General features: G+C 39.6%; 2 protein-coding genes across 4 annotated transcripts in view; both read right to left on the bottom strand.

Moving 5' to 3' along the window:
• NFXL1 (nuclear transcription factor, X-box binding like 1) overlaps window positions 1–1,946 on the bottom strand; it is an 86,897-nt gene extending 84,951 nt beyond the window's left edge. For all 3 annotated transcript variants that reach the window (XR_013345986.1, XR_013345987.1, XM_077815691.1), the window contains exon 1: window positions 1,726–1,946. Coding sequence is in view for 1 of the 3 variants with exons in the window: in XM_077815691.1 (XP_077671817.1) it covers window positions 1,726–1,924 (199 nt within the window). In the remaining 2 variants the exon portion in view is untranslated. The remainder of the gene's footprint in view (window positions 1–1,725) is intronic.
• Window positions 1,947–7,093: 5,147 nt separating this feature from the next.
• On the bottom strand, window positions 7,094–26,238 carry CNGA1 (cyclic nucleotide gated channel subunit alpha 1). The gene is made up of 9 exons (XM_077814582.1): window positions 26,132–26,238; window positions 24,150–24,266; window positions 19,968–20,132; window positions 19,223–19,285; window positions 18,827–18,853; window positions 18,617–18,730; window positions 11,166–11,273; window positions 10,290–10,396; window positions 7,094–8,478 (listed from the first exon to the last, which is right to left on the bottom strand). The coding sequence occupies exons 1-9, from the start codon at window positions 26,236–26,238 to the stop codon at window positions 7,094–7,096; spliced, it is 2,193 nt and encodes a 730-aa protein (XP_077670708.1).
• Between the last annotated feature and the right edge of the window lie 394 nt (window positions 26,239–26,632).

Genomic DNA, 26,632 nt, shown 5'->3' with positions numbered 1-26,632 from the left:
TCCCTTATTTGGTATCAAAAGGTTGATTCTTAACTTTGATCAACCGATGATACCAGCCTCCATCAGGCACTTGTTAAATTTTCAAACAAGAACTTCCATACTTTCCCCATACTTTCTCGCTTGGGAGGATGTCCACATCAGTGGTCCCTCTCATTTTTCCCATGCATGTATGGAATGAATTTTGTTATATGCACCAATATGGAAGTGATGTGACACACATCACTTCCATATTGGTGCACATAAAATTCATGTGGTGGGGCTGGGGCTGAGGGGTTCGGAGTGTGAGAGAGGGGCTCAGGGTGCAAGAGAATGAGGGCTCCAGCTGGCGATGAGGGCTCTGGGGTGGGGCCAGGGATGAGGGGTTTGGGGTGTAGGCTGCCCAGGGGCTACAGTGGGGAAGAGAGGACCCCTCCCCCAGCTCTCTCTCACTGCCGCAGCATGTCTATGCTGGGGGAGAAGCGCCTCTCCCCTTGGCAGCCCTGAACCCCTGCACAGGGCTTAATAGGCAGCTGCATGGCCGTGCAGCTTAGAGGGAACTTAGGTCCCCATAACTGTCTGCAAAGCTACCTCATATCCACCTTCATAACTCTCATCTGCCATGATGCATACAAAAAGCTTGGTAATAGTTAGGCTGCTGATATACTGAGCCCACTGCCCATCCTGTCAACCAATACTGTTTCACTGCTCATATGTACTCCCCCCACTGTCTGTATCCATCTATTATCTCTTAACTTATATTTAAATTGTAATCTCTTTGGGGCAGGCACCATCTTTCTGCTCTGTGTTTGTATAGCACCTAGTACAATGGAATCCTGGCCCATGACTAGGGCTCCCAAGCACTACAATAATATAAATGAATACTAATAAAATCACAAACTAGTCTCCTTGGGAGACTATACCATGACCTAACTCAGCTTGCTGTAAATAAAGAGGAGTTTACTAATAAAGAGAAGGTGGGTGAGGCAATGTGTTTTATTGGACTAATTTCTATTGATAGAAGAAACAACTTTTTGAGATTCACAGAGCTTTTATTCATGTCTGGAGAAAGTAACCAGAGTGTCACAGCTAAATACAAGGTAAAGCAGATTGTTAAGCTTAAGGGGTTAAATATTTATTTACAAATTTTTCCATGCCCCTCATCAACATAGCAGCTCAGTATTTCACAAACAGAGAATGTATATTCACAATACTCCTGTGAGATACTGATAATCTCCATTTTACGAATAGGAAACGGCGGCAGAAACTAGGGGCCAGATTATGGGGCCCTTGCCCACACTGGGGAGCACGTATTCAGGTGAGCAGCCCCACCAGAGGGAAGACTAGACTTCGCTGGCTGCAATGTCTTACGTGTTTGGGAACGATCACTACAAGGGTGCAGGCTGTGACCCTCGCACAGAAGGGTGGGAAATCAACAGCGCCACTCAGGGGAGCGGAGGCTCACCAGCGCGGGCAAGGCAGAGAGACACCCCGGCAGCGCCGGGAATTAACTCAGGCCTCCCGACCCACAGCCCTGGGCTGTCGGGTACCTCTGGCTTGCGTGGCTGGGGCTTCAGGCTGCGCCCCCCACTATTAACGAAGCCCCTCTGCGTTGGCCCCAGCCGGCCAATGTTGCTGCTGCCCTACAAGCGGGGGCCGCCAGCGGCTCAGGGCGCCCCGTGGAGCCTGCCGGAGAGTCCAGCCCGGCGTCTGCCTCCCCCGGCTGCGCCGCCCCGGGAGGATACTCACCTCTGGCTCCCAGGGAGCTGCTGCTGCCGGTGAGCGGGATACAGGTAGTGCCGCCGCCGCCGCCTCCTCTCCCCCGGCCGGACCCGGGCCGATCGGCGCCGCCGCTAGCTCCCCCGCGGGCACAGAGCCCGATCCCGGCCTGGCCGCTGGCCCGGGCTCGCCCCCTGCCCCGGCCGGCCTGGCGCCACGCCGCCTCCATCCCTCTGGCCAGGCGCCGAGCGGACCCCTTGTCCGCCCGGCTCCTCCGCCCGCCCCCCACTCCTCTACCCGGGCAGCGCCAGCAGCGGGAGATTAGCCCCGCCCCTTCCGCCCGAAGCTCCGCCCCTTCCGCCGGCCGGAGGCCCCGCCCTGGCTGAGCCGCCGGACGGCCCGAGCATGATCCGACCAGTTCTTTAGGGGCTGCCCCTCAGCGAGGTTAAGCCGGAGGCGGTTCAGCTAGGGAGGAAGGCAGGAGACATGATCGCAGCTCTGGGGCATGGTTACCGTACTCATCTTTTATGGTGTTGCACGTAGCAAGGTCAACTGTAATTTAACAGTGTTGTGGTGTTTTTGTTTGTGTTATTTAATAAATAATTGAGTCCAAACTAGGCTGTTCCAATTATATTGATATTTATTGTCCTTCCTTTTTTATTGCTTATTTACCTGCTAGTTTGCAAAATTCAATCAGTCATAATAGGTCTCTTAGTTAGTGCTACTATTACATCTTTTTAATTACACTTTATAAACTAAACTTCATAAGACCTCTCATAATTAGGATCAAATGCTAGAACTCAGTGTGCATAGTATATAATATTCATTTGTTTTTGTTGTTCTTAACTTACTTTAGGTTATGACTAACAAAGGATCATCTTGTAAAGAAGCCTGACTGGATTCTTGTTTTTAGTTTTCTATAACTAGCAAAATAGATGTATAACCTCTTGGCAAGTAAATAGTAGATGTCTTTGGTTGGTAAGCATGCTTGTATTTTCAGTACTAATGTGTATTTACTTTTCTAATGCTGACTTTTTATTGAAATTCCCTCATAAAGATATTACAGTAGAACCTCAGAGTTATAAACTGACTGGTCAACCACACACTTCATCTGGAACCAGAAGTACACAATCAGGTAGCAGCAAAGACAAAAATAATAAAGCAAAGATAATACATTACTGTGTTAAATGTAAACTACTAAAAAAACAGGGAAAGTTTAAAAAAAGGATTTGACAAGGTAAAGAAACTGTTTCTGTGCTTTTTTCATTTAAATTAAGATGGTTAAAAGCAGCATTTTTCTTCTGCATAGTACGGGTTTCAAAGCTGTGTAAACATTGGAATGAACAACCATAAAATTTTGTTCAGAGTTACGAACCACCTCCGTTCCCGAGGTGTTCGTAACTCTCAGGTTCTGCTACATATATGTGTTGTTAATTCTTGTTGAGGGAATAAATGCACCCTTATCTATAAAGTAAGTAAGTTGGGGGAAGAGTGTTGCTATTTGGAGGGTTTTTTATGTCTGTTTGAAAGGATTGTTAAAATAGGAATGAGCCAAATTTAAATATGAAAATCAGTTGTGATTTTTTAATCCTCTTCAGATAGGATTATATTAATGCGAATGAGAAACCTTTAAGTTTGTGCCCACAGCCTCTACACAGGGAAGTTACAGCACAGCACTCTGGTGCCCACTGCTCTTCACACCCTCAGAGCTTGAACTGCAGGGCTGTGTAGACATGCCCCAAGTCTCCATGTAGATAAGCCCTAAGTAAAAGAATGAAAACTGCTTACTGGAGTAATTCAGGACATATGTGAAGAGGACAGAAAAAAAAATCTTAAGTGTCAGGCCAGTAAGTCAGGGTATTCTGAGTTATGGATAGAAAAGAAGGGCCATACTGAACTGTTACGCTTAAACAGAGTAGATTACAATCTAGATAGAACATGTTATTTAATAAATAATTAGTCTGTTGTGAGATTAAAAAATCAACCACTATCCATACTCAGCAACTTCACTATAAGAATGTCTCAGAAGATTTTTACTTCACAAAACAGGAATTGAAGAATATGTTTGTAATCGATGGGATTTACTTCAATGACAAGTTCTTAAAAGTTGTTGCAATACTGTAGATATTTATTTCATACACCATAGATTTAATCTATTAAATACACAAGATTTCCTAACCATATTTGTATACATTTGTGACTGACAGTTGCTTCACTCTTAATGGTAAACTCTGGAGTTGAGAATTCTGAAATAAAACACTCCAGTTTTGCGGGGTTCTTTGAAATCCAAACCCACATTTGAATACAGTAGGATCTGTGTCTATAATGGACCAAACTAGAACCCCAATTGCTAAGTCCTGATCCTGCAAATACTGAAGCTTGTTCACAATTTGACTCATCTATGAAGTCCAATTGACTTCAGCAGAACTACTCACGGAAGTAGTGTTATGCATGCACTTAAAATTTTGCAGAATTAAGGTATTTAGGAGCTAAGGTATTTAGGAGTTTTACAAGAGCTACAGTGTCTTTAACATGAAACTTGAAACATTTTTTAAAATGTTGACAGATAAACAATGTGGAAGAATTTTAATGTGACTGGAGTGTACACATAACCCCTACATTTTTATTTCAAAGTACTTCCTTTGTCAGAAGAAAACTTTAAACATAGTTTTATTTTAGCAAATACATGCTTGTTAAAGTTAAAAATATCAATATTTTACATTATAAAACTTCTATCTGTCTGAAATACACCAGCGTATGATTTGATGTTTCTATTAGAAATACAGCATTTTGTTTTGTATTCAATGATTTTTGGTTCAAGATTTCTATTGTCAAGAAAATTTGTTCATGTAACAACAGTGGCATCTAGTGGCTATTACTGATGTTACAGCCTGATGGGCCAATTAAAATAAGCCAAAAATTGTGGTTATGACAATAGATATCCACTTTTCTTCACTAAAACACATCAACACCGTAACAGTGATATCTGGCAGCTACTTCATGTTACTATCACTGAACCACAAGTTTCACTACTGTAGATAACATCTCATACCAGGGATTGGCAACTTTTGGCACGCAGCCCGCCAGGGTATGCCCCCCTGGCATGCCGGAACGTTTTGTTTACTTGCCATGTCCACAGGTTCAGCTGATCGCAACTCCCACTAGCCGCGGTTTGCCACTCCAGGCCAATGGGGGCTGCGGGAAGCAGCAGCCAGCACATCCCTCGGCCTGCACCGCTTGCTGCAGCCCCCATTGGCATAGAGCAGCAAACTGTGATTGGCCGAACCTGCGGACGCAGCAGGTAAACAAACCAGCCTGGCCCGCCGGGGGGCTTACTCTGATGGGCCGCGGGCCAAAGGTTGCCGATACCTGTCTCATACCCTTCTTCAAATCATGAGTTTTATTACTTAGACTCTTAGAGTAAGCCATTCAACGCAGGGATAATCTGTTTCTGAAATATTTGTACAGTGCCTAGCAAAACAGGACTTGGTCCTGTAAGTGCTGCAGCAATATAAATAATAAACTACATAATATTCTTTTACTATAAGGTTTTTTTTAAGGTTGCCAAGCCAAACACTAAGAAGTTAGGAAATGCCAAAATTAAGGTTGGTGAGGTAATATCTTTTATTGGACCAACTTCTGTTGGTGGAAGGGACAAGCTTTCAGGCTTCATAGAGCTGCTTTTTAGGTCTGCAAAAAGTAACCAGAGTGTCTCAGCTAAGTACATGGTGGGACAGCATGTTAAACATAAAGGGTTAAACACATTGCAAGAAACCAGTTAAAATGAAGTGGGCAAGTAACACCTCTGCATTCATAGGACCAAACAAGGGTTAGTGGGTTACAATTATTGTAATGAGCTATGAAATCATGGTGTCTTTGTTGAGACTATGATTTTTAGTGTCCAGCAAAGTTATGAATTTAAGTTCCCCAACTTGTCTTTTGAAGGAGTTGTGCAGGTTTCCTTTGAGGACGAGAAGTAATGGGTCAGAGATGAAGTGATCGCTTTGTGAAAAGTGTTTGCCCATGGGTGATATGTTGTTTTTGTCTTTTATCATTTTTCTATGAGTTCATTTGAGAGTGTAGTAATTGTCAGATTTCACCCACACACTTGTTTTTGGGGCTTTTGATACACTGGATGAGGTCCACCACAGGTTGTGATAGGCATGTATAGGATCTTGAAAGGTGTGTTGTGGGAGGTATTGATCATCATAGCTGTGGAAATATGTCTTCAGGTTTTACACCTATTGTACATCTACTGGCAGAGTGTGGTGCCACTTTGAGTTGGTGTGTCCTGGTCTGTGGGGAGCTTGCTTCTGGCAATGAGGTTGGTGAGGTTAGGGGCTTGTTTAAAGGCCATATTACATTTATAGTATAACCTCAGTTATGAACACTAGAGTTACAAACTGACCAGTCAACCACACATCTCCTTTGGAACCAGAAATACATAATCAGGCAGCAGCAGAGACCCCCCGCCCCCCATAAAAAAGCAAGTACAGTACTGTGTTAAACATAAACTACTAAAAAATAAAGGGAAAGCAGCATTTTTCTTCTGCATAATAAAGTTTCAAAGCTATATTGAGTCAATGTTCAGTTGTAAACTTTGGAATGAACAACCATAATGTTTTGTTCAGAGTTAGGAACATTTCAGAATTATGAACCACCTCCATTCCCAAGGTGTTTGTATCTCTGAGGTTTTACTGTATACGTATGCATACTTCAGATAACCAATAAAAATGTCACCAAATGTTTCCTTATTTACATAGTGAATGAGAAGGAAATTATAAAAAATAATATGGAGTACAACTTTGCATGGCTATCAACATATTATAGTATGTAGATTAAATGCACTTGTTTTTACAACAATGTTACATAAAGGATAATATAAATAACCCATTAGCAAACATTTTATATTACTGATATTTATTATTTATTTTGCTTTAGGGCCTAACAAATATACCAGCTATTTTCAAAATACAGAGGAAATACAAATACACAGTCCTTGTCCTGAAGGGCCTACAATTGTTAAAGACAAAATGATTGATAGGTTTTTATTGTAACATTTTCACTGAGATTAAATATCAAAACACTACATTTATGTACGCACTTCATAAATATAACTGCAAGCCCAGGACCGAGTAGCATTTTGTAGCATGAAAACAATGATATTTATGCTCCTTTCTTATGCCTGATTCTTCATCTTATTTTTTTCTTGACGTTTACTGTGTATGTATATTGCCTAATATGAAATAAGTGATGTTTCATGACTAAGTAGTAGCTTATAATAAAGGGCCACATCCTCAAGGATCAGAGTTGAGGGCACTCGGTAGCTTACAAGATTTATCCTTAACTGCTAGTGGCAGTCCCCAGTGTTTTATTCTAGTGTTGACACATTTCAGATTTATTTATCTAATTCTTCTAAATCTGAGAATTCAAACTGCATAGTTGATTTCAGTATTTTCTCAACCTCTGTCAGTCGTTTTTTCAGTTTCTGCTGTGTGGCATCATACTCAGCCAAAAGCCTGGCAAGCTTGGTTTGTAAGTTGTCCACTGCTCCTTCCATTTGAATGACCTTTTCTTCAATGTTTTTAGGGTCGCTTCCTGTATTTGCAACATCTATATCCAGTAACCCATCCTTCAGCAAGATTTCCTTACCTTTCTCTTCCAGCAGGGCCTTTGCATCTGGGTATTCTATTAAAGCCTCCACAAGGTCATCTTTAGATAGACAAAATAAGTCTGAGTATCCAATGCTTCTAATGTTGGCTGTTCTTCGATTGCCAGCTTTGCTGCCTTTAATATTAAGTATGCTAATCTCCCCAAAGTAGCTGCCATCACTTAAGACCACAAATTGTGTAATTCCATCATCAGCTACTACAGCAAGTTTACCTTCTTTGATAATGTACATCTCTCGTCCAATGTCCCCCTTTCGGCAGATGTAATCTCCTGGACTGAAGACTTGAGGCTGCAGTTTCAAGACTAATTCAACTAACAAGCCAGCTTCACAATCTGCAAAAATTCGAACTTTCTTTAATGTGTCCAGATGAACACTGATTGCAATCTCTGCTCTTAATTTATCTGGTAGATATTTTAAAACTTCCCTTTCATCCACTGCCTTTTTATTTGTCCACAAGTAGTCGAACCACTTAATAACTCTTTTTTCTATTTCTTTATTCACATTTCGAAAGTGCATATACTGCTTGATAGCATCAATCCTTCCTTGAAACTCTGCTCTGGCTGCATTCATATTGGAGATCATAGAACCAATGTTACCAACAATAGTAGCAAAAATCAACACCCCAACCAAGAAGTCAACAACCACAAAGAAGTACTCAGAATCCTTTACAGGAGGAGGTGTTTCCCCAATAGTGGTCAAGGTCAGCGTCGACCAGTAGAGGCTATATACATATTTTCTCGCCAGACGGGCAAATTCAGGATCAGAGGTGTTTGGATAGACCCATGTGTCTGCCCCAAATCCAATGGCTTTGGAGATAGAATAGTACACACATGCATTCCAGTGAATAATAATCACTATGTACATGACAAGAGTAGAGATCCTGAAGATATTTGGATAGTTTGTCCTTGTTTCTGTTCGCTGGAAGAACTCAAACATACGAGATACTTTAAGTATTCTGTTTATTCTTAATTCTGGATAGGTCAGACCTAATTTAAAGTACAGCAGATCAGTTGGTATGACTGACAGTAGATCTAGTTTAAATTGTAAAGTTCCTGTATATTTCTGTTTAAGTTTAAGTTCTTCTTTCACCAACAAACCTTGCTCCAAATAACCTAAAATAAAATATAAAATCTTTAAAATTCTTTGACTTTGACTTTTTTGTTGCTTCATCATCTATTGCATTCTGTTATATGTGAATTTCAAATTAATCTTTAAAATGATTTTGGCTATAGAGTTTCTGGCTGTACATAATTTTCCAACTTTTTATTAAGATGCATAGTTTTAACAGCTATATATTTTAACTGGATTTGAACTTTAAGGCCCTATGTTGAATTTTTGTAGCTAAGCAATTGGGGCCAAATCTTGAACCTAGCTGACTTGATTAAGCAGAGCCATCTGTACTGCCTGGCATGGCTGGGCTCTGTGGAGTCTTATGGAAATCCTGAAGGGAGGAACCATCCCCCATGGTGGAAGTGTCACACTTACAGCCTCCCAAGTTCACCCTCTTCCTGCTACAGTTTGTGCTGCCCTAGCACCTAGTAACCTCCATGGCCCTTGTGTGGGAGAGAGAGAGTTAGAATGAGGGCAGCGCTCATGCACTCATTCCATTCCTTGTTCACCCATCCCACCCACAAACAACTCTCCTTCTTGGGTAAGATTTGTAAAAATGGATACATGAATAAAATGAAGCTAACTGGAGCTGCTGTGTGGTCATCACTCTCGAAAATCAGGCTAGTGATTTAGGTGCTTAAATATGGAATTAGGAACCTAATTTTATTAACACATTTTTGAAAATCTTGATCCTAACTCATGCAGACAGCAAGTGGATTCTCTGCCTTGTCCTGTACCAGATGGGTCTCAAGTTCAGCCAGCAAAGGTTGCAGGTGGCTTAAATGGTGGCAAGAGATTTATATATTCCTTACTACTTCATAAAGGTGGTGCAGGGTTTTATCCACATGATATATCCTGGTTTGCAGTTCATAAGGTAGGTTCATTACACCTGGGGTAAGGAGGTATAATTTTATTTTTCCTCCACCAATATGACCCCTTGCACACCAGGGATTCACCACAAAAGAGGGCAAATGGTTCCTCTTCCTTGGGGTTTTCTTCTATTCTTTTAGAAAATGTTTACAACTTGGATTATAAAGATATTTTAAGATCTTTAACAAAGGGAAAAAAAGATAAAACTTCTAGCTTTAGTTTGATTAGGCAGCATATATAGTTTGAGTATAGTTTCAGTGATTGGGGCTTTCTAGGAGTTTTGTCAGTGGAGAACACAAATCAGCACATCCCTACCATATGTATAATGTTGTTCTCTATTTAGCAATTTCACCTACCATGTCACGTTTCCTGCCAAAGCCCTGTTTTGAGCATAAGCAGCTGGACACTGCCCTCCTTTTTCAGGTAAATTCCAGTTGAATTTCAATGGTGGTTGTGCCTAAAAAGGGATTGCTGGATTGGTCCCTGCTTTATGGAATATTTAAATTAGGACACTAAAGTAGATTACAGATAAATTTATGTCTGATTTATAAAACATGATGAAGTACATTACAGGATAGAAACAAGTGTGTGTGTGGGTGAAATATTTGAAGTGTAACTCTAAAACTGCAGAAATTATGTTTGCAATGGAAGGACTTCAGTTCCTTTCTGCTAGAAATCAGGATGACCTTGTATGTCAAGATATATTTCAGTGTGAAGTCCTTCCAGCCTCCTTTATTGAGGGAACATTGCCAGCAAGATACTTCTTTACTTCGTCATTTCATAGACATAAAGTGTAACTGGAAAGTCAATTTAACTGGTCCATTCTAGGAGAGAGCCAATTCTTCTTTAATTGTTGTATTTGGCCCCTAAATCATATACTGATGGGCACCTTAAAGTGCATAACACAGATAAATGTAGATAACTAAACAGTGAGTACATCTACCTGTTCTTGTCCGCACAAACATATCAGCAATATAGATTATATCTGATATATAATCAAAAATGAACCACATTCCTAAATGGTCGTTCTGAAGTTCGTCAAAACAGGCTCTGGATAGGAAAAGAAAAAAAGCACACAATTTAAATAGTCCCATGAGACCAGTAATTAATACAGTAAATTTGCCATATATTCAGAGGCCCTACCATTTTTTTAATGTGTCTTTAAAGGATCTCTGTTATGCTTGATCAAACTTTGGAAAATGTAATATTTTTATCAAAACTTATAACATAAAAACAAGTATTTTAAAGCTTTGTGGAAAAACCTGTTTTCAGATCTCCTTTCAGAAAATGTTTACAACTCAGATTATAAGGATCTTTTAAAGTATTTAACTGAGAAAAATTAATTTGAGTAACTGTAGATGGAGCTGATAGTTATGCCAATGATTAAGATTGCCTAACACTTTCCTTTATAAGATCCTGTTTTATGTTGCTTTTAACTTTTCCAAACCTCCATTAACGTGTACGCATTTCATTATCAGGGAGCATAAGACTGATAAAATATTGAAGCTTCAGACAGAAAAATATAATGAAATTAAGTTAATGAAAGTCCTTTATTGAACTGGACAAAAGACATGATGGAAAGAACTTTAGAGATTGTAAATAAATGTGTGTGATCTCTGCTATTGAACCTAAAAGACTGTAGACTATTCAATACCAGACTGAAAGGATAAACGCAGTAAAAGTACTAGGTCAATAGATTATTTGTATCCATTCTATCTGATAAAAACAAGGCTTTCCTTGTGGCAACCAGATGTGAGGATTTCATGACTTTAATGGGGAAAGAGAGAGGATAGGGAAAATACACACTGTTATACATCACCTTGCAATGATCATGGTCCAGTTGTACATGACGGGTAATGTGATGCAAAACAGCCAGTAGTAATACAAGTTTCCTGATGGATCAATAACAAAAAGATCTTTCTTCTCCCTGAGCAGTAAGCAGAAAGGAAAGGGAATATTAGTGAGAAACTTATAAAAATGGAAATGGGTTTTAGGAACCACAAAAGATGTTCTATGGTTACTAACATATGCTGGTCATTTAGTTTAGTAGGCAGTTCATTTGTGCAAGAACACCCTTACATGAAAATTAGCCTCCTTTCTTGAATGCCTGGATAAAGAACTAGTTGGTGAAGATGATTTGGATTCTAGAACCTAGGACACAAGGGAAATTAAATTGGCAGGCCTCAACACAAAGTAATACTGACACATGTAGTTTCACCCTTTTTCAAAATAACCTGTTTCCCACTAAGTTTAATTTTCTTCTTTGTAGGATAAATGACTCAAAGCATCTATGCCTCATTTTTTCAGAAGGAAAATGGTTATGTGGCCATTAGTATTTGAATGTGTTGAACAGATCATGCCTTCACTATTAGGGGAGTGACTGGTTGTGAAAGATGAAACACTGCAAAGGATTACAAAAGAAACTGTCTACACTACCTACCGGATTGGAGGGTAGTGATTGATCCCCGATCGCTCTGCCGTTGACTCCTGTACTCCACCACGGCAAGAGGCAGAAGTGGAGATGACGGGGGAGAGGCGACAGTCGACCCCTGCGCCATGAGGACATGAGGTAAGTCGACCTAAGGTACGTCGACTTCAGCTATGCTATTCTCGTAGCTGAAGTTGCATATCTTAGGTCGATCCCACTCCCTAGTGTAGACCTTAGGGCACTTCATTGCTTTACATTCCTCCTGGCCCCCCAAATTCTATTTATTTACAAAGTAAAATGCCTAAACATACTAAGAGAAAAAAAAGACTCTTTACATTGTAGGTGCTGTTAACTCGCCTTTGGATCAATATGAGTGGATGAGGCTGCTTTATTGTGGCCCAAGTACATCCTTGCAGTGAGTTTTCACAAGGATGGTGATGAAGTTTTATATGAAGTTCTGCATAGTTCCATCTTATCACCGCTCTTATTCAATATTTGTGTGGCATTACTGAGAGGGTTAACAAGGAGACAAGGACTGCATCATTTCCAGTATGGTGATGACATGCAGCTTTGTCACCATTTCATGTGACCAATTAAAATGCTCAATAAGTTTAATATGTGTGTGAAATTGGGGCATGGATGACAGCTAGATAGTTGACATTCATCCCAGTCAAGACTGAGGTGGTGATACTTTTGGGAAGAAGCAACAAGAATATGTGGCAAGAATACCTCTCCTTTTAATGGAGGGCACCTCTTCTACCTGTTGGTTAGGTTTCCAATCGTCTGGCTGGATTTCCAACTGCTACTAGAAAATCAGGTAGCAGCAAGAGTCAAATCACATTTTTATCATTTCTGTATAGTCAGGAGAATGTGCATGTTCCTTTTGGAAGAAGTCATTGTGACGGTCATTCCTGTCTTTATCATCTCAAGACTGAATTACTGCACTGCACTCAATATCAGCTGAAGCTTGTAGAGAATACAGCAGCCTGTTTGATCAGTGGAGGATCTCACTGGGATCGTAATCATTCGACAAGTGCTCCAATCTCTGCACTGGCTGCCTGTAGAGCTTCAGGTGAAGTTTAAGGAATCGGTTTTGACCAGTGAACATTTATGTCTCAGGCGCTACCTACATGAGAGACCACTTCTCTCCTCATGCTAAAATACCATAGCAGAGAACAGCAGAAGTGCCAGAACTAAAGCCTGGTGTTATATATTGGGCTGCTGATGGGTCATTCTCTCTGAGGGACCCACAGCTTAGGAATTCACTCCCCACGTTGCTTCAGGAAAGCCTGAATCTGATGAGCTTCAGAGCATACTGTAAAGCTCCTCTCTACTCCCCAGGTATTTGAAAAGAAGGTAATTGCTGGACCGGAGGGGAAGGGGGTTTGAGTTCTTAAGTTGTGTGGTTTGCTGGTGCTCGGTCATACTGAATTGTACTGCTTCACTTCAGTTCTCTTGAGATAGTTTGATGCCTTTTAGGTGTATAGCTAGGTGCCCTTTTCAGCATTTATATAAATCTAATTCATAGATAAATGTAAAACAATAAAGAGTCAGAGTGGCATTAGTAGCCACTTCCATAATTGGACACTGCACCAGTTGCAGTTCCTGGAGGCATTTTGCCCGTGGAAAACACAAACAGATAAAAATACTGTTTGAGGGCATTGCCACAGTGCACCATAGAGCAGCATTTAGTGCATCCTTTAATGGTGCAGTTTGTACTTCTCCCACCACTCACCCTGGTTGTCCAGCTACTGGTGGAAAAGGAGCAAGGGTATAGCCATACTCCATCATGCCTCCTTTGGAGCTCTCTTACTTTCCCTCAGGAGCACAAGCATCACAGTTTTGGCTGCCCCCTGCACAAATGAGCAAGTGGAGGTGCTCTCTTCCCCCTTTACACACTCACACAACAGCAGCCAGAAACTGGCCCAATTATTCTTTACATGACATGCAGAGAAATTTCAGTACATTCATTATATACAATACAATAGTAAAAACACATGCAAAGGTAAATGATAACACTAAGTGGTAAAACATACACAAACACAAACAAAGACAGTTTTGCAAAGCTGTCAGAATGGTGTATAGGTTTGTATTTTCTGTAATACTCGACCTTTATTTCTGCCTTTCGTGAACAGCACATGCCCTTCAATACCTGTTGTCATAAATATAAAGGGAAGGGTAAACCCCTTTGAAATCCCTCCTGGCCAGGGGAAAGCTCCTCTCACCTGTAAAGGGTTAAGAAGCTAAAGGTAACCTCGCTGGCACCTGACCAAAATGACCAATGAGGAGACAAGATACTTTCAAAAGCTGGGAGGAGGGAGAGAAACAAAGGGTCTGTGTCTGTCTATATGCTGGTCTTTGCCGGGGATAGACCAGGAATGGAGTCTTAGAACTTTTAGTAAGTAATCTAGCTAGGTATGTGTTAGATTATGATTTCTTTAAATGGCTGAGAAAAGAATTGTGCTGAATAGAATAACTATTTCTGTCTGTGTATCTTTTTTGTAACTTAAAAGTTTTGCCTAGAGGGGTTCTCTATGTTTTGAATCTAATTACCCTGTAAAATATCTACCATCCTGATTTTACAGGGGGGATTTCTTTATTTCTATTTACTTCTATTTTTTATTAAAAGTCTTCTTGTAAAAAACTGAATGCTTTTTCATTGTTCTCAGATCCAAGGGTTTGGGTCTGTGGTCACCTATGCAAATTGGTGAGGCTTTTTATCCAACATTTCCCAGGAAAGGGGGGGTGCAAGTGTTGGGAGGATTGTTCATTGTTCTTAAGATCCAAGGGTCTGGGTCTGTAGTCACCTAGGCAAATTGGTGAGGCTTTTTACCAAACCTTGTCCAGGAAGTGGGGTGCAAGGTTTTGGGAAGTATTTTGGGGGGAAGGACGCGTCCAAACAGCTCTTCCCCAGTAACCAGTATTAATTTGGTGGTGGTAGCGGCCAGTCCAAGGACAACGGGGGGAATATTTTGTACCTTGGGGAAGTTTTGACCTAAGCTGGTAAAGATAAGCTTAGGAGGTTTTTCATGCAGGTCCCCACATCTGTACCCTAGAGTTCAGAGTGGGGGAGGAACCTTGACACCTGTACTCCAGTCATGACCACTATGCCACCATATTTCTGTTATCCCTATAATATCTGGTGTCACTTCCTGCACCAGTTGTTCTAGTTTTTCCATTTTGTTACCCAGGCTCCTTGCATTGGTTCACAGACATCTTAGTTGTTTCTGCTTAGCTTCACCCAGATTCCTCAACTGAGTAGGTACAGTCATTCTACTACCGGTATCGCCTGCCTGACAATTAGCATCATTGGTATTGGCACTGTCTTTCCTCTTAATATCCTACCCACTGGTGTTCCTTTCTCCATTCCTGTAGTCTCTCTTTCTTGATTTTCCTCTTGGTCAATATTAGCCTTTGAACGCTGTTTCAAAACTTCTGATGGTTTGTCCAATTTCAAGTCTAAACTCATTGTTGGCCAGTTTATGTCCATTTGTTCTTTAGCCAGCACAGGCCCTTAACTGAAATAGCTCCTCTCCCTTCCTGGCCTTTATCCATCTGATGTATTTATAAAAAGCAACCATATCTCCCCTCAGCCTTTGTTTTGTTAGGCTAAACAAGCCAAGCCCCTTAAGTCTTCTCTCATAAGGGAGGTTCTCCATCCCTCTGATCTTCCAAGTAGCCTTTCTCTGCACCTGTTCCAATTTGAATTCATCTTTCTTAAACATGGGAGACCAAAATTGTACACAGTATTCCAGATGATGTCTCATCAGTCCCATGTATAATGGTAATAACACTTTCCTATCTTTCCTGGAAATATCTTGACTGATGCATCCTCAGATAGCATTAGCATTTTTCACAGCCACATCAAATTCGTTGCTAATAGTCATCCTCTGATCAACTAGTACTCCCAGGTCTTCCAACTGATAGCAAAAATTCTTCTTGTTCTTCCCTAAGTGCATGACCTTACACTTTGCACTATTAAACTTCATCCCATTTCTAATATTCCAGTTTTCAAGGTCATCTAAATCTTCTTGTATGATGTTCCAGTCCTCCTCCTATATTGGCAGTACCCTCCTAGTTTGTCTCATCTGCAATTTTTATTAGCACATTCACACTTTTCGTGCCAGGGCTATTAATGAAAATGTTAAATAAGACTGGACCCAAGACTGATCCTTGAGGAACTCCACTGGAAACCTCCTTCCCACGTGACATTTCATCTTTTAGCATAACCTGTTGCAATCTTCCCTTTAACTAGTTCCTTACAACCCTTTTGATTCTTATATTAATTCCCATCTTCTCCAATTTAACTAATTTCTCCTGTGGAGCTGTATCAAATGCTTAACTGAAATCCTGGTATATTAGATCTACTGCATGTGTCTCCGTGTACGAATATCTATTCACTGTTGAGTTTAGTAATAGTGAAGTTATCAAGATTCTGAAAATACAGTACTGGGATATTTAGACTTTTAAACTAAAACAGGATACCAAAATCTATATACCATATATTCAAATTTCATTTGATTTGAAATTACACCCTGCTGTTAAGTGGAACAGTAACACTCTGTCTTGCAGAAGGAGTGGTAATAGCTATGAAAATGGCCTGACTTAAGTGGATGGAAGAATTTAAATACATAAAGGGCTTGGTCTATACATAAGAGATTCTACACATGGAGTTCTGCTGATTAATTTCATATATGGACATTCTTATTCTGGAATAAGAGTGCCTTGTCTCTGTTTAGCTCAACCCCTAAAAAGAAACAAGACACATTTAGACACTCCAGTTCTAGAATAAGGTTATGTCTACACTAGCACTTCTGTCAGTCAGGGACATGGGCAGCAGGTGAACATGGGCTAGCAGGGACATGGGCTAGCAACCTGTCCTACATCTTTTGGCCAAGGCCACATCCCTTCTCACTTCTCACAGGTGGTCTGAGAGAGTGGAGCTCCTCCCCCATGGCCAGGGACTGCAACGGCAGAGCTCCAAGCCCCTCCCACATCTCATTCCTTCTCCTGCCACCCTGTCCCTGTTCCACTCTCAGTCCCTCCCCCAATCCACTCCCACTCTGTCTCTTCCCCCCAGGGCCCTGCCCCCAGCTCACTCCTTTCCAGACACACCCCGCTGCAGCCCCAAGACTGGAAAAGCTCTGTGGCCCTAGCAGGGAGTCAGATCTCCTCCAGTCCTGGGGCTGTGGTGGGAGGAGATTTTTCTGGGGGCCTCAAATTGGCTGGGACCCCTGGGAATGGGTTCTATAGGCCCGTGCAGTAATCTGTCACTGCTCCCCACTTCCCCCCCGGGCGGCGCAAGGTTTGGGGAGATATTGCCTACCCCAGCCTCCATTATGTGCTGCCTATGGTCAGGTGTGTGAAAAAAACACCCCCTAAGCGACATAAATTTCACCAACAGAAGCACCAATGTGGACAGCGCTATGTCAGTGGGAGACACTCTCCCACCAACATAGCTACCGCCACTTGTTGGGGGTAGTTTAATTATGCTGATAGGAGAGCTCTCTCCCCTCGACATAGAGCAGGCTACACAGGAGACCTTATAGTGGGAAAAAAACAGCCCTGACCAACAAAAGTTTTACTAAGGAAAAGTGCAGTGTGGACAGAGCTATGTTGGCAGACGATTCTCTCCCAGTGACAAAGCTACCGCCCTCCATTGGGGGTATTCTATTTTGTTGGCAGGAGAGCTCTCTCCCGTCGACAAGGAGCAACTATAACGGCGCGGCTGTACCAGCACAACTGTGCCGCTATAAGGTGCGCAGTGTAGACATAGCCTGTGCCTTGTTCCTGTTTAGGATTTAAGCTTAACAGAGACAAGGCACTCTTATTCTGGAATAAGAGTGTCCACACATGGAATTAATCAGGAACAACTTCATGAACATACAAGACCTAACAGTGGTCAGCATGTTCACTTATCTAGAGCTAACATACACAACATGCTTGCAGTATACCTGTCAAGGTTCCTTCCCCACTCTGAACTCTAGGTACAGATGCGGGGACCTGCATGAAAACCTCCTAATCTTACTTTTACCAGCTTAGGTTAAAACTTCCCCAAGGTACAAACTATTTTACCTTTTGCCCTTGGACTTTTGCTGCCACCACCAAACGTCTAACCAGTATTATTAGGAAAGAGTCCGTTTGGAAACGTCTTTCCCCCCAAAATCCTCCCAAACGTTACCCCCCCTTTCCTGGGGAAGGTTTGATAAAAATCCTCACCAATTTGCATAGGTGACCACAGACCCAAACCCTGGGATCTTAAGAACGATGAAAAAGCATTCAGTTTCTTAAAAGAAGAATTTTAATAGAAGAAAAAATAAAAAGAATCACCTCTGTAAAATTAGGATGGGAAATACCTTACAGGGTAATTAGATTCAAAACATAGAGAATCCCTCTAGGCAAAACCTTAAGTTACAAAAAGACACAAAAACAGGAATATCCATTCCATTCAGCATAGCTTATTTTCTCAGCCATTTCAACAAAACAGAATCTAACGCATATCTAGCTAGATTACTTACTAAGTTCTAAGACTCCATTCCTGTTCTGTCCTCGGCAAAAGCATCACACAGACAGAGAGAGAGGCTTTGTTTTTCCCTCCCCCCAGCTTTTGAAAGTATCTTGTCTCCTCATGGGTCATTTTGGTCAGGTGCCAGTGAGGTTATCCTAGCTTCTTAACCCTTTACAGGTGAAAGGGTTTTTCCTCTGGCCAGGAGGGATTTTAAAGGTGTTTACCCTTCCCTTTATATTTATGACAATACCCATGACTGGATTCAGTTGTGCAGACAAGGCAATTTTACTAGAAGAACATAACACTATTTTGAAACCAAATGAAGAACACTTACTCCTCTTTCTTGTCTTTCTTCTTATGCTTATCTTTATTTCTGTGTTTTTCCTTTTTTTCCTTGTTCTTTTGCATTTCTGTGTCCTTTTTCTTTTCCTTTTTACCATCAGACTTGCTGAAACAATGGATTAAAATGTTATGGTTTTACAGAAAGACTAGAATGATAGCTTGTAAAGAAACTATCTTCTAAAATGTAATATTATTGTCTTACCCCTTCTTTTCTTTTTTCTGTTTCTCCCTAAAAAAGAAACAATATCTCTGTGATTGGCTCTTGGGATGCATATAACTATTATTTCCACTATTTTTCCTGTTAAAATCAGCTGAGTTCTATAAGTCTAACATTATGCTTAAGATTTTGGCCTTTGAATAAAACCTTTGTTTATAGTTTTCAACTATTTCCATTTTTACATGATTAAACAGGACACTAAGAACTTTTGTGTTTGAAAAACATTTGCTGTGCATATAGTTCAGATGTACATGTAATTTCTTATTGGATTACTTGTATGATGCTGCAATAATTTGCAAGGAAAGAACTAGGTATATTGCTTTTTTTCTTACTATTCTCTACAATATATATAACTTTATAGTGAAACTGTAGAGTACTTACTCATCTTTATTACTGTTGTTGTTGATATTGTACTGTGCAATGGCACTAGGTAGGTAATGTTCCCTACGAAACAGCAAAATAAAATAGTTATATCTGCTGCATGACACTAAATAGGCTAGTACTTGTAAACCAGTCTTTTAATGTAAGATTTACAGCTGCATAAGTTAGTTAAGATTGCCTAACTGGTTTGATAAGTTTAGAATGAAAATATTCACCAGTTAAGTACAGAGATGAAGAAAACCACTGAAATGTTGATTATGTCTCTGTTTTCCTTTCTTGGAGTTTCAACACTTCTGAAAAGAAAAGGGGTGAAATCTTGGTGCCATTGAAGCCATGAGGAATTTTGCCATTGACTTCAGTGGAATCAGGATTTTACCGTTGATGTTTGCCCTGTTAAATGCCTGATCACATGGATTTTGGTTTTAAACTGCAGGTGTCTTCATAGCCTCCTAGGGTATTTCATGTTTAGACATTCAAACTGAACCATATTTTTATGACTGAGCATACTGAATGCTCAGGTAGGGAATCTGGTTGTGTTATCAAGGTGCCTGCGTTTTAAATCTAGGCCGTGAACATTAATGTTGCCCCTAATCAAAATAGATTTTACTGAAATTAGATAAAATAAAATTGTTTTGTGGCATAAAGTGAGATACAAAAACAAGCAGATAAAAATCCACATAAACAGGACCATATGGACACAGTCAAAGATTTGACATATACCCCATACAAGGAGCACAAAACTCACATGATTTCTTCTGATATCTCACCACAGAGATTCTGATTATTAAAATTATTGCTCCATCTTAGCTGTGGACCTTGAATTTTTTCCAAGAAAGAGTCTGAGGTTTGGCAGCCTTCATCAGAAACCCTCTTCTTCCAGTATTTTAAAGTAACCAAAAAGTTGGATATTCTAAAAATAGATAGAAATATTAGTTAATATTTTTAAAAAACTTAATTTCTTTGTGGAGGGAAAAAAAAAACCTTTGTAGGAAACCCAAATGTCACAATGCATTTGCACATATGTAACTTTCACTGTAGATTTCATTCACCATGCAGAGTGAGGATGGATGGCTTTGTACAAATCAGACAGATCCAGAAGAGGAATTGCTGCCAGACTGTGGAAGTGGGGAGTCACAATACCTCCATCCTTCCTTGCGCCTATGGGACAGGGAAAAAATCACTGAATCCAGGGGGACAGCAAGAAATGAGCTAATAATATTGCCCACACACATACACAGAAGAGAAAGTCACCAGCTGCAGGGGTGGGACCTGAAGAACCCACACAAACTCCTTCACTTAGTAAAAATTCCTTTTAAGTAAAAGAGAATTTCCTAACTTCCTCCCAGAAGCCAGGTTGATGGATGACACAGCTCCCAGTAGGTGGAGTCCTCTCCCACCTGCCTCATTTTACCAGTAGGAGGGGAAAGAGAGCCACAACACCTCATTCCATCGGCAGGAGAGATTGTAGAGCCTTTTGCCTTACCAGCATCTAGGGGAGCAGAGTGTAGATCAGTGTATTCTGTGGGTGGCACACTGGACTTACATCCTAAAACAAGGCCCCCATTAGAGAACTTCAAAGAACGAACACATCGGGAATGGAGGTTGTTTGTAACTCTGAACAAAATGTTACAGTTGTTCTTTCAAAAGTTTACAACTGAACATTGACTTAATATAGCTTTGAAACTTTACTATGCAGAAGAAAAATACTGTTTTTCCTTTATTTTTTAAGTAGGTTATGTTTAAGATAGTATTATACTGTATTTGCTTTTTTTCGGGCGGGGCGGGGGGGGAGGTGTCTCTGCTGCTGCATTCTTGTGTACTTCTGGTTCCAAATGAGGTATGGTTGACTGGTCAGTTCGTAACTCTGGTGTTCATAACGCTGAGATTCTACTGTATCTCCAATGTGTTAGCCCTGAATTCTGAGGCAAGGTGTAAATTTTGTGACTGTATGAAATACATGGTTAAACATTCTAATTGTTATTGAACTAAGTATAATGGTGTTGATGCTGTTATTTTAATTTTTAATTCAGTGAACACTTTTACATGCCATAGTAGTCAGAATTTCCCATGCCATAATAGTATAATTTTATTCTTCTATGCACCAAAGATACCAAGGACCCTGGCACATAATACAGATCAAGTGTTGAATATCATAGGACCCTTGCACTCAATATTACTAGCTTGAAGACTATCAGAGCAACGTTTCTCTCCAGTAATTTTTCCATGTTGTGTTAAATGTTATGGCAACTAAAACAGAAAAGTTGAAAATAAATCTGTCAGTAGTATATCAGCTTAAGTTTAATTTTCTCCTTATATGAACAAATATTTTAAATTGATACTGTCTAGTTTAGATATCACAGTGACAGGATAGGCTTAGAGAAAACTAAATAGAGAGATCTGAGTATAGTTTCATTATTTCAGTTTTTAAATACTTTTCTTACAGGCTGAATACAAATCAATTAAAAAAACTCTGATTTCTAAAAAATGTATATTAATACATTTTAATTTTTCAAATTAAACCTACTTAAAATTAAATTTGAAATTATCTCATCCTCTATTATGGCCTAAATTTACTAAAATCTGTTAAAGTTGCTAAAATTATATTTTAAAAAATCAAGCAGTACATGTTTGCTGCCAAAATTTTAAAGAAAGTCAAACCACTGAACTGATGAAAGTCATTGGTTAAGCACCTGAAACCAAAGTTTGTTGAAGTGCTAAACCAGTTTTTGACTGCAATAGCCTCTTCTGCAAGTGCAAGGAGAATATTTTCTTCATTTCAGTTTATTTCACTAGTTCAGTTTAATGACTAGTTGAATCAAAATTGAGAAATAGATTAGGAGTTGAAAGAGCAGGAAAGCTTCTTTTTCTCTTCCAATCTATGATGTGTGAGAGGATGAGATATACTAGTTCTAAAATTGTGGAGGATGTGATGACCAGAAACAATTAATTCAGTTCACGAACAGCAGATAATACTTCCTTTGTTTAATAAATCAGTTAGTTTTAAATGCAAAAATATGTTTTGATAAACTTTTATTATGTATCCAACATATTTAAGGTAAAAAGAAAAGGAGTACTTGTGGCACCTTAGAGACTAACACATTTATTAGAGCATAAGCTTTCATCATGAAAACCATATTTAAGGTAATTTCAGTTAGCTATCAAACCATTTTAAAATGCTGGTTTGTAAATTTTAATTGAATTATCATTTCCATCCAAATTCAGCTTGATACAAATCACAAGTAAAAAAAAAGTTAATCATCTAATAAATAAGAAACGTTATTCATTATTTCTAACATAGTAAAAAATGTAAAAATTAAGAAGCTATATGTATATATGTATGTTATGCTATATAATTGCTTACATTAATTTGTTTAGATATAATGTATCCTCCTGGTTAGCAAAAAGAAGTATCAAATTTAATGTAAAACCTATATTTAGTTGCAAATCAAAATGTTTTAATAGTTACCAACCTTTCTTTAAGAAAATAACTAAAAAGTTTAAATTCAAAACAACATGACAACTGATTTAAATTAAGGTTTTCTTCTTGCTGATTAAAATCTGTGATTTAACTCACTTTGATTTAAGTCACTCCACACTGTTTTATTATATTGCATTGTTTGTAATTCTCACTTAAAAGCCTGAAAATAAGATTACTTGTCCTATGAATTTTGCCCTTTTACAGTTGGAATACGTATTTTTCTTGTGTATTTTCAGTGGGAAAAAATTGTGGGTTTTGTTCCTTATTTGTGTATCAGCATCACTGATGATAATAACAGTGATGTCAGCTCACCACAGCAATCAGATAGATTGCTTGTTTTTTTAATTGCCTTTGGTTAACTAGTGCTCCCTTTGTTGACTGGCTGATTCTGCAGTAAACAAAATATTTAAAAATCACAAGCCAAAATCCTCCCTGGAGCAACTGTCCTTATTAGAGAGAAGAAGAATGGTCTTGTGATTAAGGTACTGCATTATTATTATTTATTTTACTGTTCGTATTGCAGCAGCACCTAGGTGCCCCAATCATAGTGCAGGACCACAGTGTGCTAAGTACTGTACAGTCCCTGCCCCAAATCTTGGGACAAAAGAAATCAGAGTTCGATTTCCAGTGCAATCATGGACTGACTTTGTGACCTTGAGTGAGTCACTTAATCTCTCTGTGTCTCAGTTTCCCAACCTTCTCCCAAACTTTGTCTGTCTTGTCCTTAGATTGTATACTCTTTTGGGGGCAGAGATGTGGGATATGTTGACCAGAGAAAAGGAGTACTTGTGGCACCTTAGAGACTAACCAATTTATTTGAGCATGAGCTTTCGTGAGCTACAGCTCACTTCATCGGAGAAGAGCTATTAGAGATGGGACAAAGACCACAAGGAAGACCCCGAAAAAGGTGCTTTGAGATGCTGAAGGAAGATATGAAGAAGGTTGGTGTCAGCTTGGAAGACACACTTTACAAAAATATTTGGAAACACAGAACAAGAGCTGCCAACCCCAAATGATGGGAAAAGACAAAGGTGAAGAGACTCTTTGGGCAGGGACTGTTTCTTACTAATGATGTGTATGTATGGTGCCTAACGCGGTGGGGCCCTGACCTGGGTTGGGGCTTCTAGGTGCTAATACAATAATTATTGGTATAATTAATTATCAGAAACAAATCTGACACCATGCCATAAGCTTCATATAACTAGTGATTATTGCTGAGAGTTTCTCAGTTGCTTTGATTTCAGGGCATTTCCTTCCAAAAATAATGTATATATGTCAAGTTTTAATCGTAAACTCAAGAATGTCCCCTTAAAATCGATGTTTTAAACGTGAGAAAGATTACCAAAATATCACCACTAAACTTGTGTAAATAAATGGATCCATGGAGAGGTAAACACATAAATAGGTAGGTACCCTGTGCTAAACATGGATTCCTGGGATGTACCTCACCTCTGTAGCACTCCTTTCACTGCCTGTGAGTTGTTTGTGGAAGAATAACCGGGGCAGCTGTCCCCATGCTCCTGTGTTTGTAATATGGATGAACTATCATACACTTCAGCCAGAGACCTATAATTAAACAGTATGTACAATGAAGAAATTATCTACTGTACTACAGCAACAATTCATAAATAGAAAAGGAGTACTTGTGGCACCTTAGAGACTAACCAATTTATTTGAGCATAAGCTTTCGTGAGCTACAGCTGCTCAAATAAATCGGTTAGTCTCTAAGGTGCCACAAGTACTCCTTTTCTTTTTGCGAATACAGACTAACACGGCTGTTACTCTGAAACAATTCATAAATAGTGGTTCCCAGGCATGATTTACTTATGTGTTTTATCTCTAAACCTTAAAGTTGCATTAACATTATTTTTTGGTATGGACTTTTGTTATTTGTTAAGAATTGAGAGTGTGCTGTGCTGGGAACTCTACAAAACACAGAAGAACTTTCAGTACCTGTCCCCACATAGTCCCTGACCCTGCAGAAATGAACAAACCTAAGGCCCCAACCTTGGAAAGTCAGTGGGACTACCCACATGTGTAAAGTTAAGCGCACACAAAATCTTTGCAGGGTTAAGGATTAAGGAAAATGTACCCCTGTATCAGTGCACGTTACTTGGTTATAGGATGTTCCCATGCAATCCATGATGCATTCTTTAGTGAACTAGAAAGTGGATTTCATAACAGAGGGAATAGCAGTTTTAACAAATTAAGTTAACATATCTGTTGAATGCCCTGTTGAATGTCTGTTGAATGCGACAGCCTGTAAATGGCAGCTCTGAGCACACATTTCTGGCTTTAGCACACTTTTCATTTAACTTTAAAATTCACCTGTTCTGTGAGCCAATTTTTTAAACCAGCCTCCAAAATTGCAGATACACCAGACGTGCATTGTACATGCAAATTGTCTAGTTAGATATTCCTCAAGCAAAACTTGCAAGCACAATTTTGTGCTGAACACCTGTAACTCCCATTGAAATCAATAGGACTTTCTGCAGGTGCTCATCAGGCCACTTTTATTTGTCTAAACTTAGATGCCTGGACTTTAGGCACCCAGGTTTGAAAAATGTGGCCACAGTGACCAGTCTGTAAACAAACCATTAGGCTACAATTTGACTTCAGTGGGAGCTCTGGGTGTTCAGCACCTCGGAATATCAGAATACTTTTTATTGAGAAACCAAAACATGGATTGAGTCATCTAAATTTGGACAGACAAATATGAAAGTATTAGCCCCTGAGCAGTCACAACTTGTTATTCACTTTTTTTTTGCTATATGATCAATCATCTGAGTCACAGGATATTATTTCAGTTCCCTGCTTTGATGAACTAAGCTTTAGAAACTTGAAAGAATCCCCTTTTCTGTGTGTAAAATTTATCTACAAACATTTGTAACTGTGTAGTGGTTTTCTGCAAAAAAGTTTTTCAAAATGGTTTTCCCAGTGTTTAATGCTCACAAATATTTATTCAGAATAGTATTCATCTTGCTTAGCTTTTAGTGGACTTTCTTGGTAATAAAAAGTGGCTCAGTTGAACGTCTACAAATAATCCAATAAAAAGGGTTGTGAATGCCAGCGAAGTGGGATTTACTCACAACTATATTTTTTACAGTATTGTCCCAACGCAAGGCATGAGCCACTTTGCAGGATGGTGAAACACTCAAATAGTCATTACCAAGTTATTTTTTGACTAGCTGAACTCATTTTTAAGGAAGCCAAATAATTTGACTAACAAATGTAGTCACATTTTACCTTATCCTAATGAATTACAATGGGCAATGTATCACAGGTAGGTTAAAAGCTAAACTTCTTATGAATGGAAGAGGAAAGACACTAAGACAGGGACAGACATCTGTCTCTTGTCACTCTCATGCAAACTAATAAAAATTAAAAAATCCCGAGAGCAGAATTTGACCTACTTAGTATACTTGACTTACCTCCTGTTTCTATTCTCTATCCTTCCTACGCCCGCATCAGCATTCTGTACTGCCAGTCTGGGAACATTTATATAGGAGCGATGGGTGTTAATCACACCAACCTTCATGGTCAGATTGGTACTCCTTGGTTGAGAGGGGAGGAATTATTTCAAAATGAAAAAAAGTACTTTTATGGTTCTATACAAAAAGAAACCCCGGAATGGCTAACATCTGCATGTTACATGCTCTAGGGCAAAGAGTAGAAAATTGATCATAGAAATTAGAGATATGCAATTTAAACATAGATCTCTTTGCTCCTGATTCAATCATTACACATCTGGAAAATAGGAGGTAGAATCAGGAAAAAACAACCACCCAGAATGTCTTCCACAATAACAGAAAATGGGACCATTCAACCAAACAAAAATATAAATGTAATAAGACACAATTGTGTGTTTTAAGAATGTTAAGCAAGGCTGCTTTTCAATGTAATTCTAGATATATGGATGTGATTTAAATTTA

This window comes from Eretmochelys imbricata, chromosome 4 (assembly GCF_965152235.1).
Source record: "Eretmochelys imbricata isolate rEreImb1 chromosome 4, rEreImb1.hap1, whole genome shotgun sequence".
In the NCBI taxonomy this organism is placed as follows: domain Eukaryota; kingdom Metazoa; phylum Chordata; order Testudines; family Cheloniidae; genus Eretmochelys; species Eretmochelys imbricata.
This window is presented reverse-complemented; position numbering and strand designations above follow the sequence as displayed.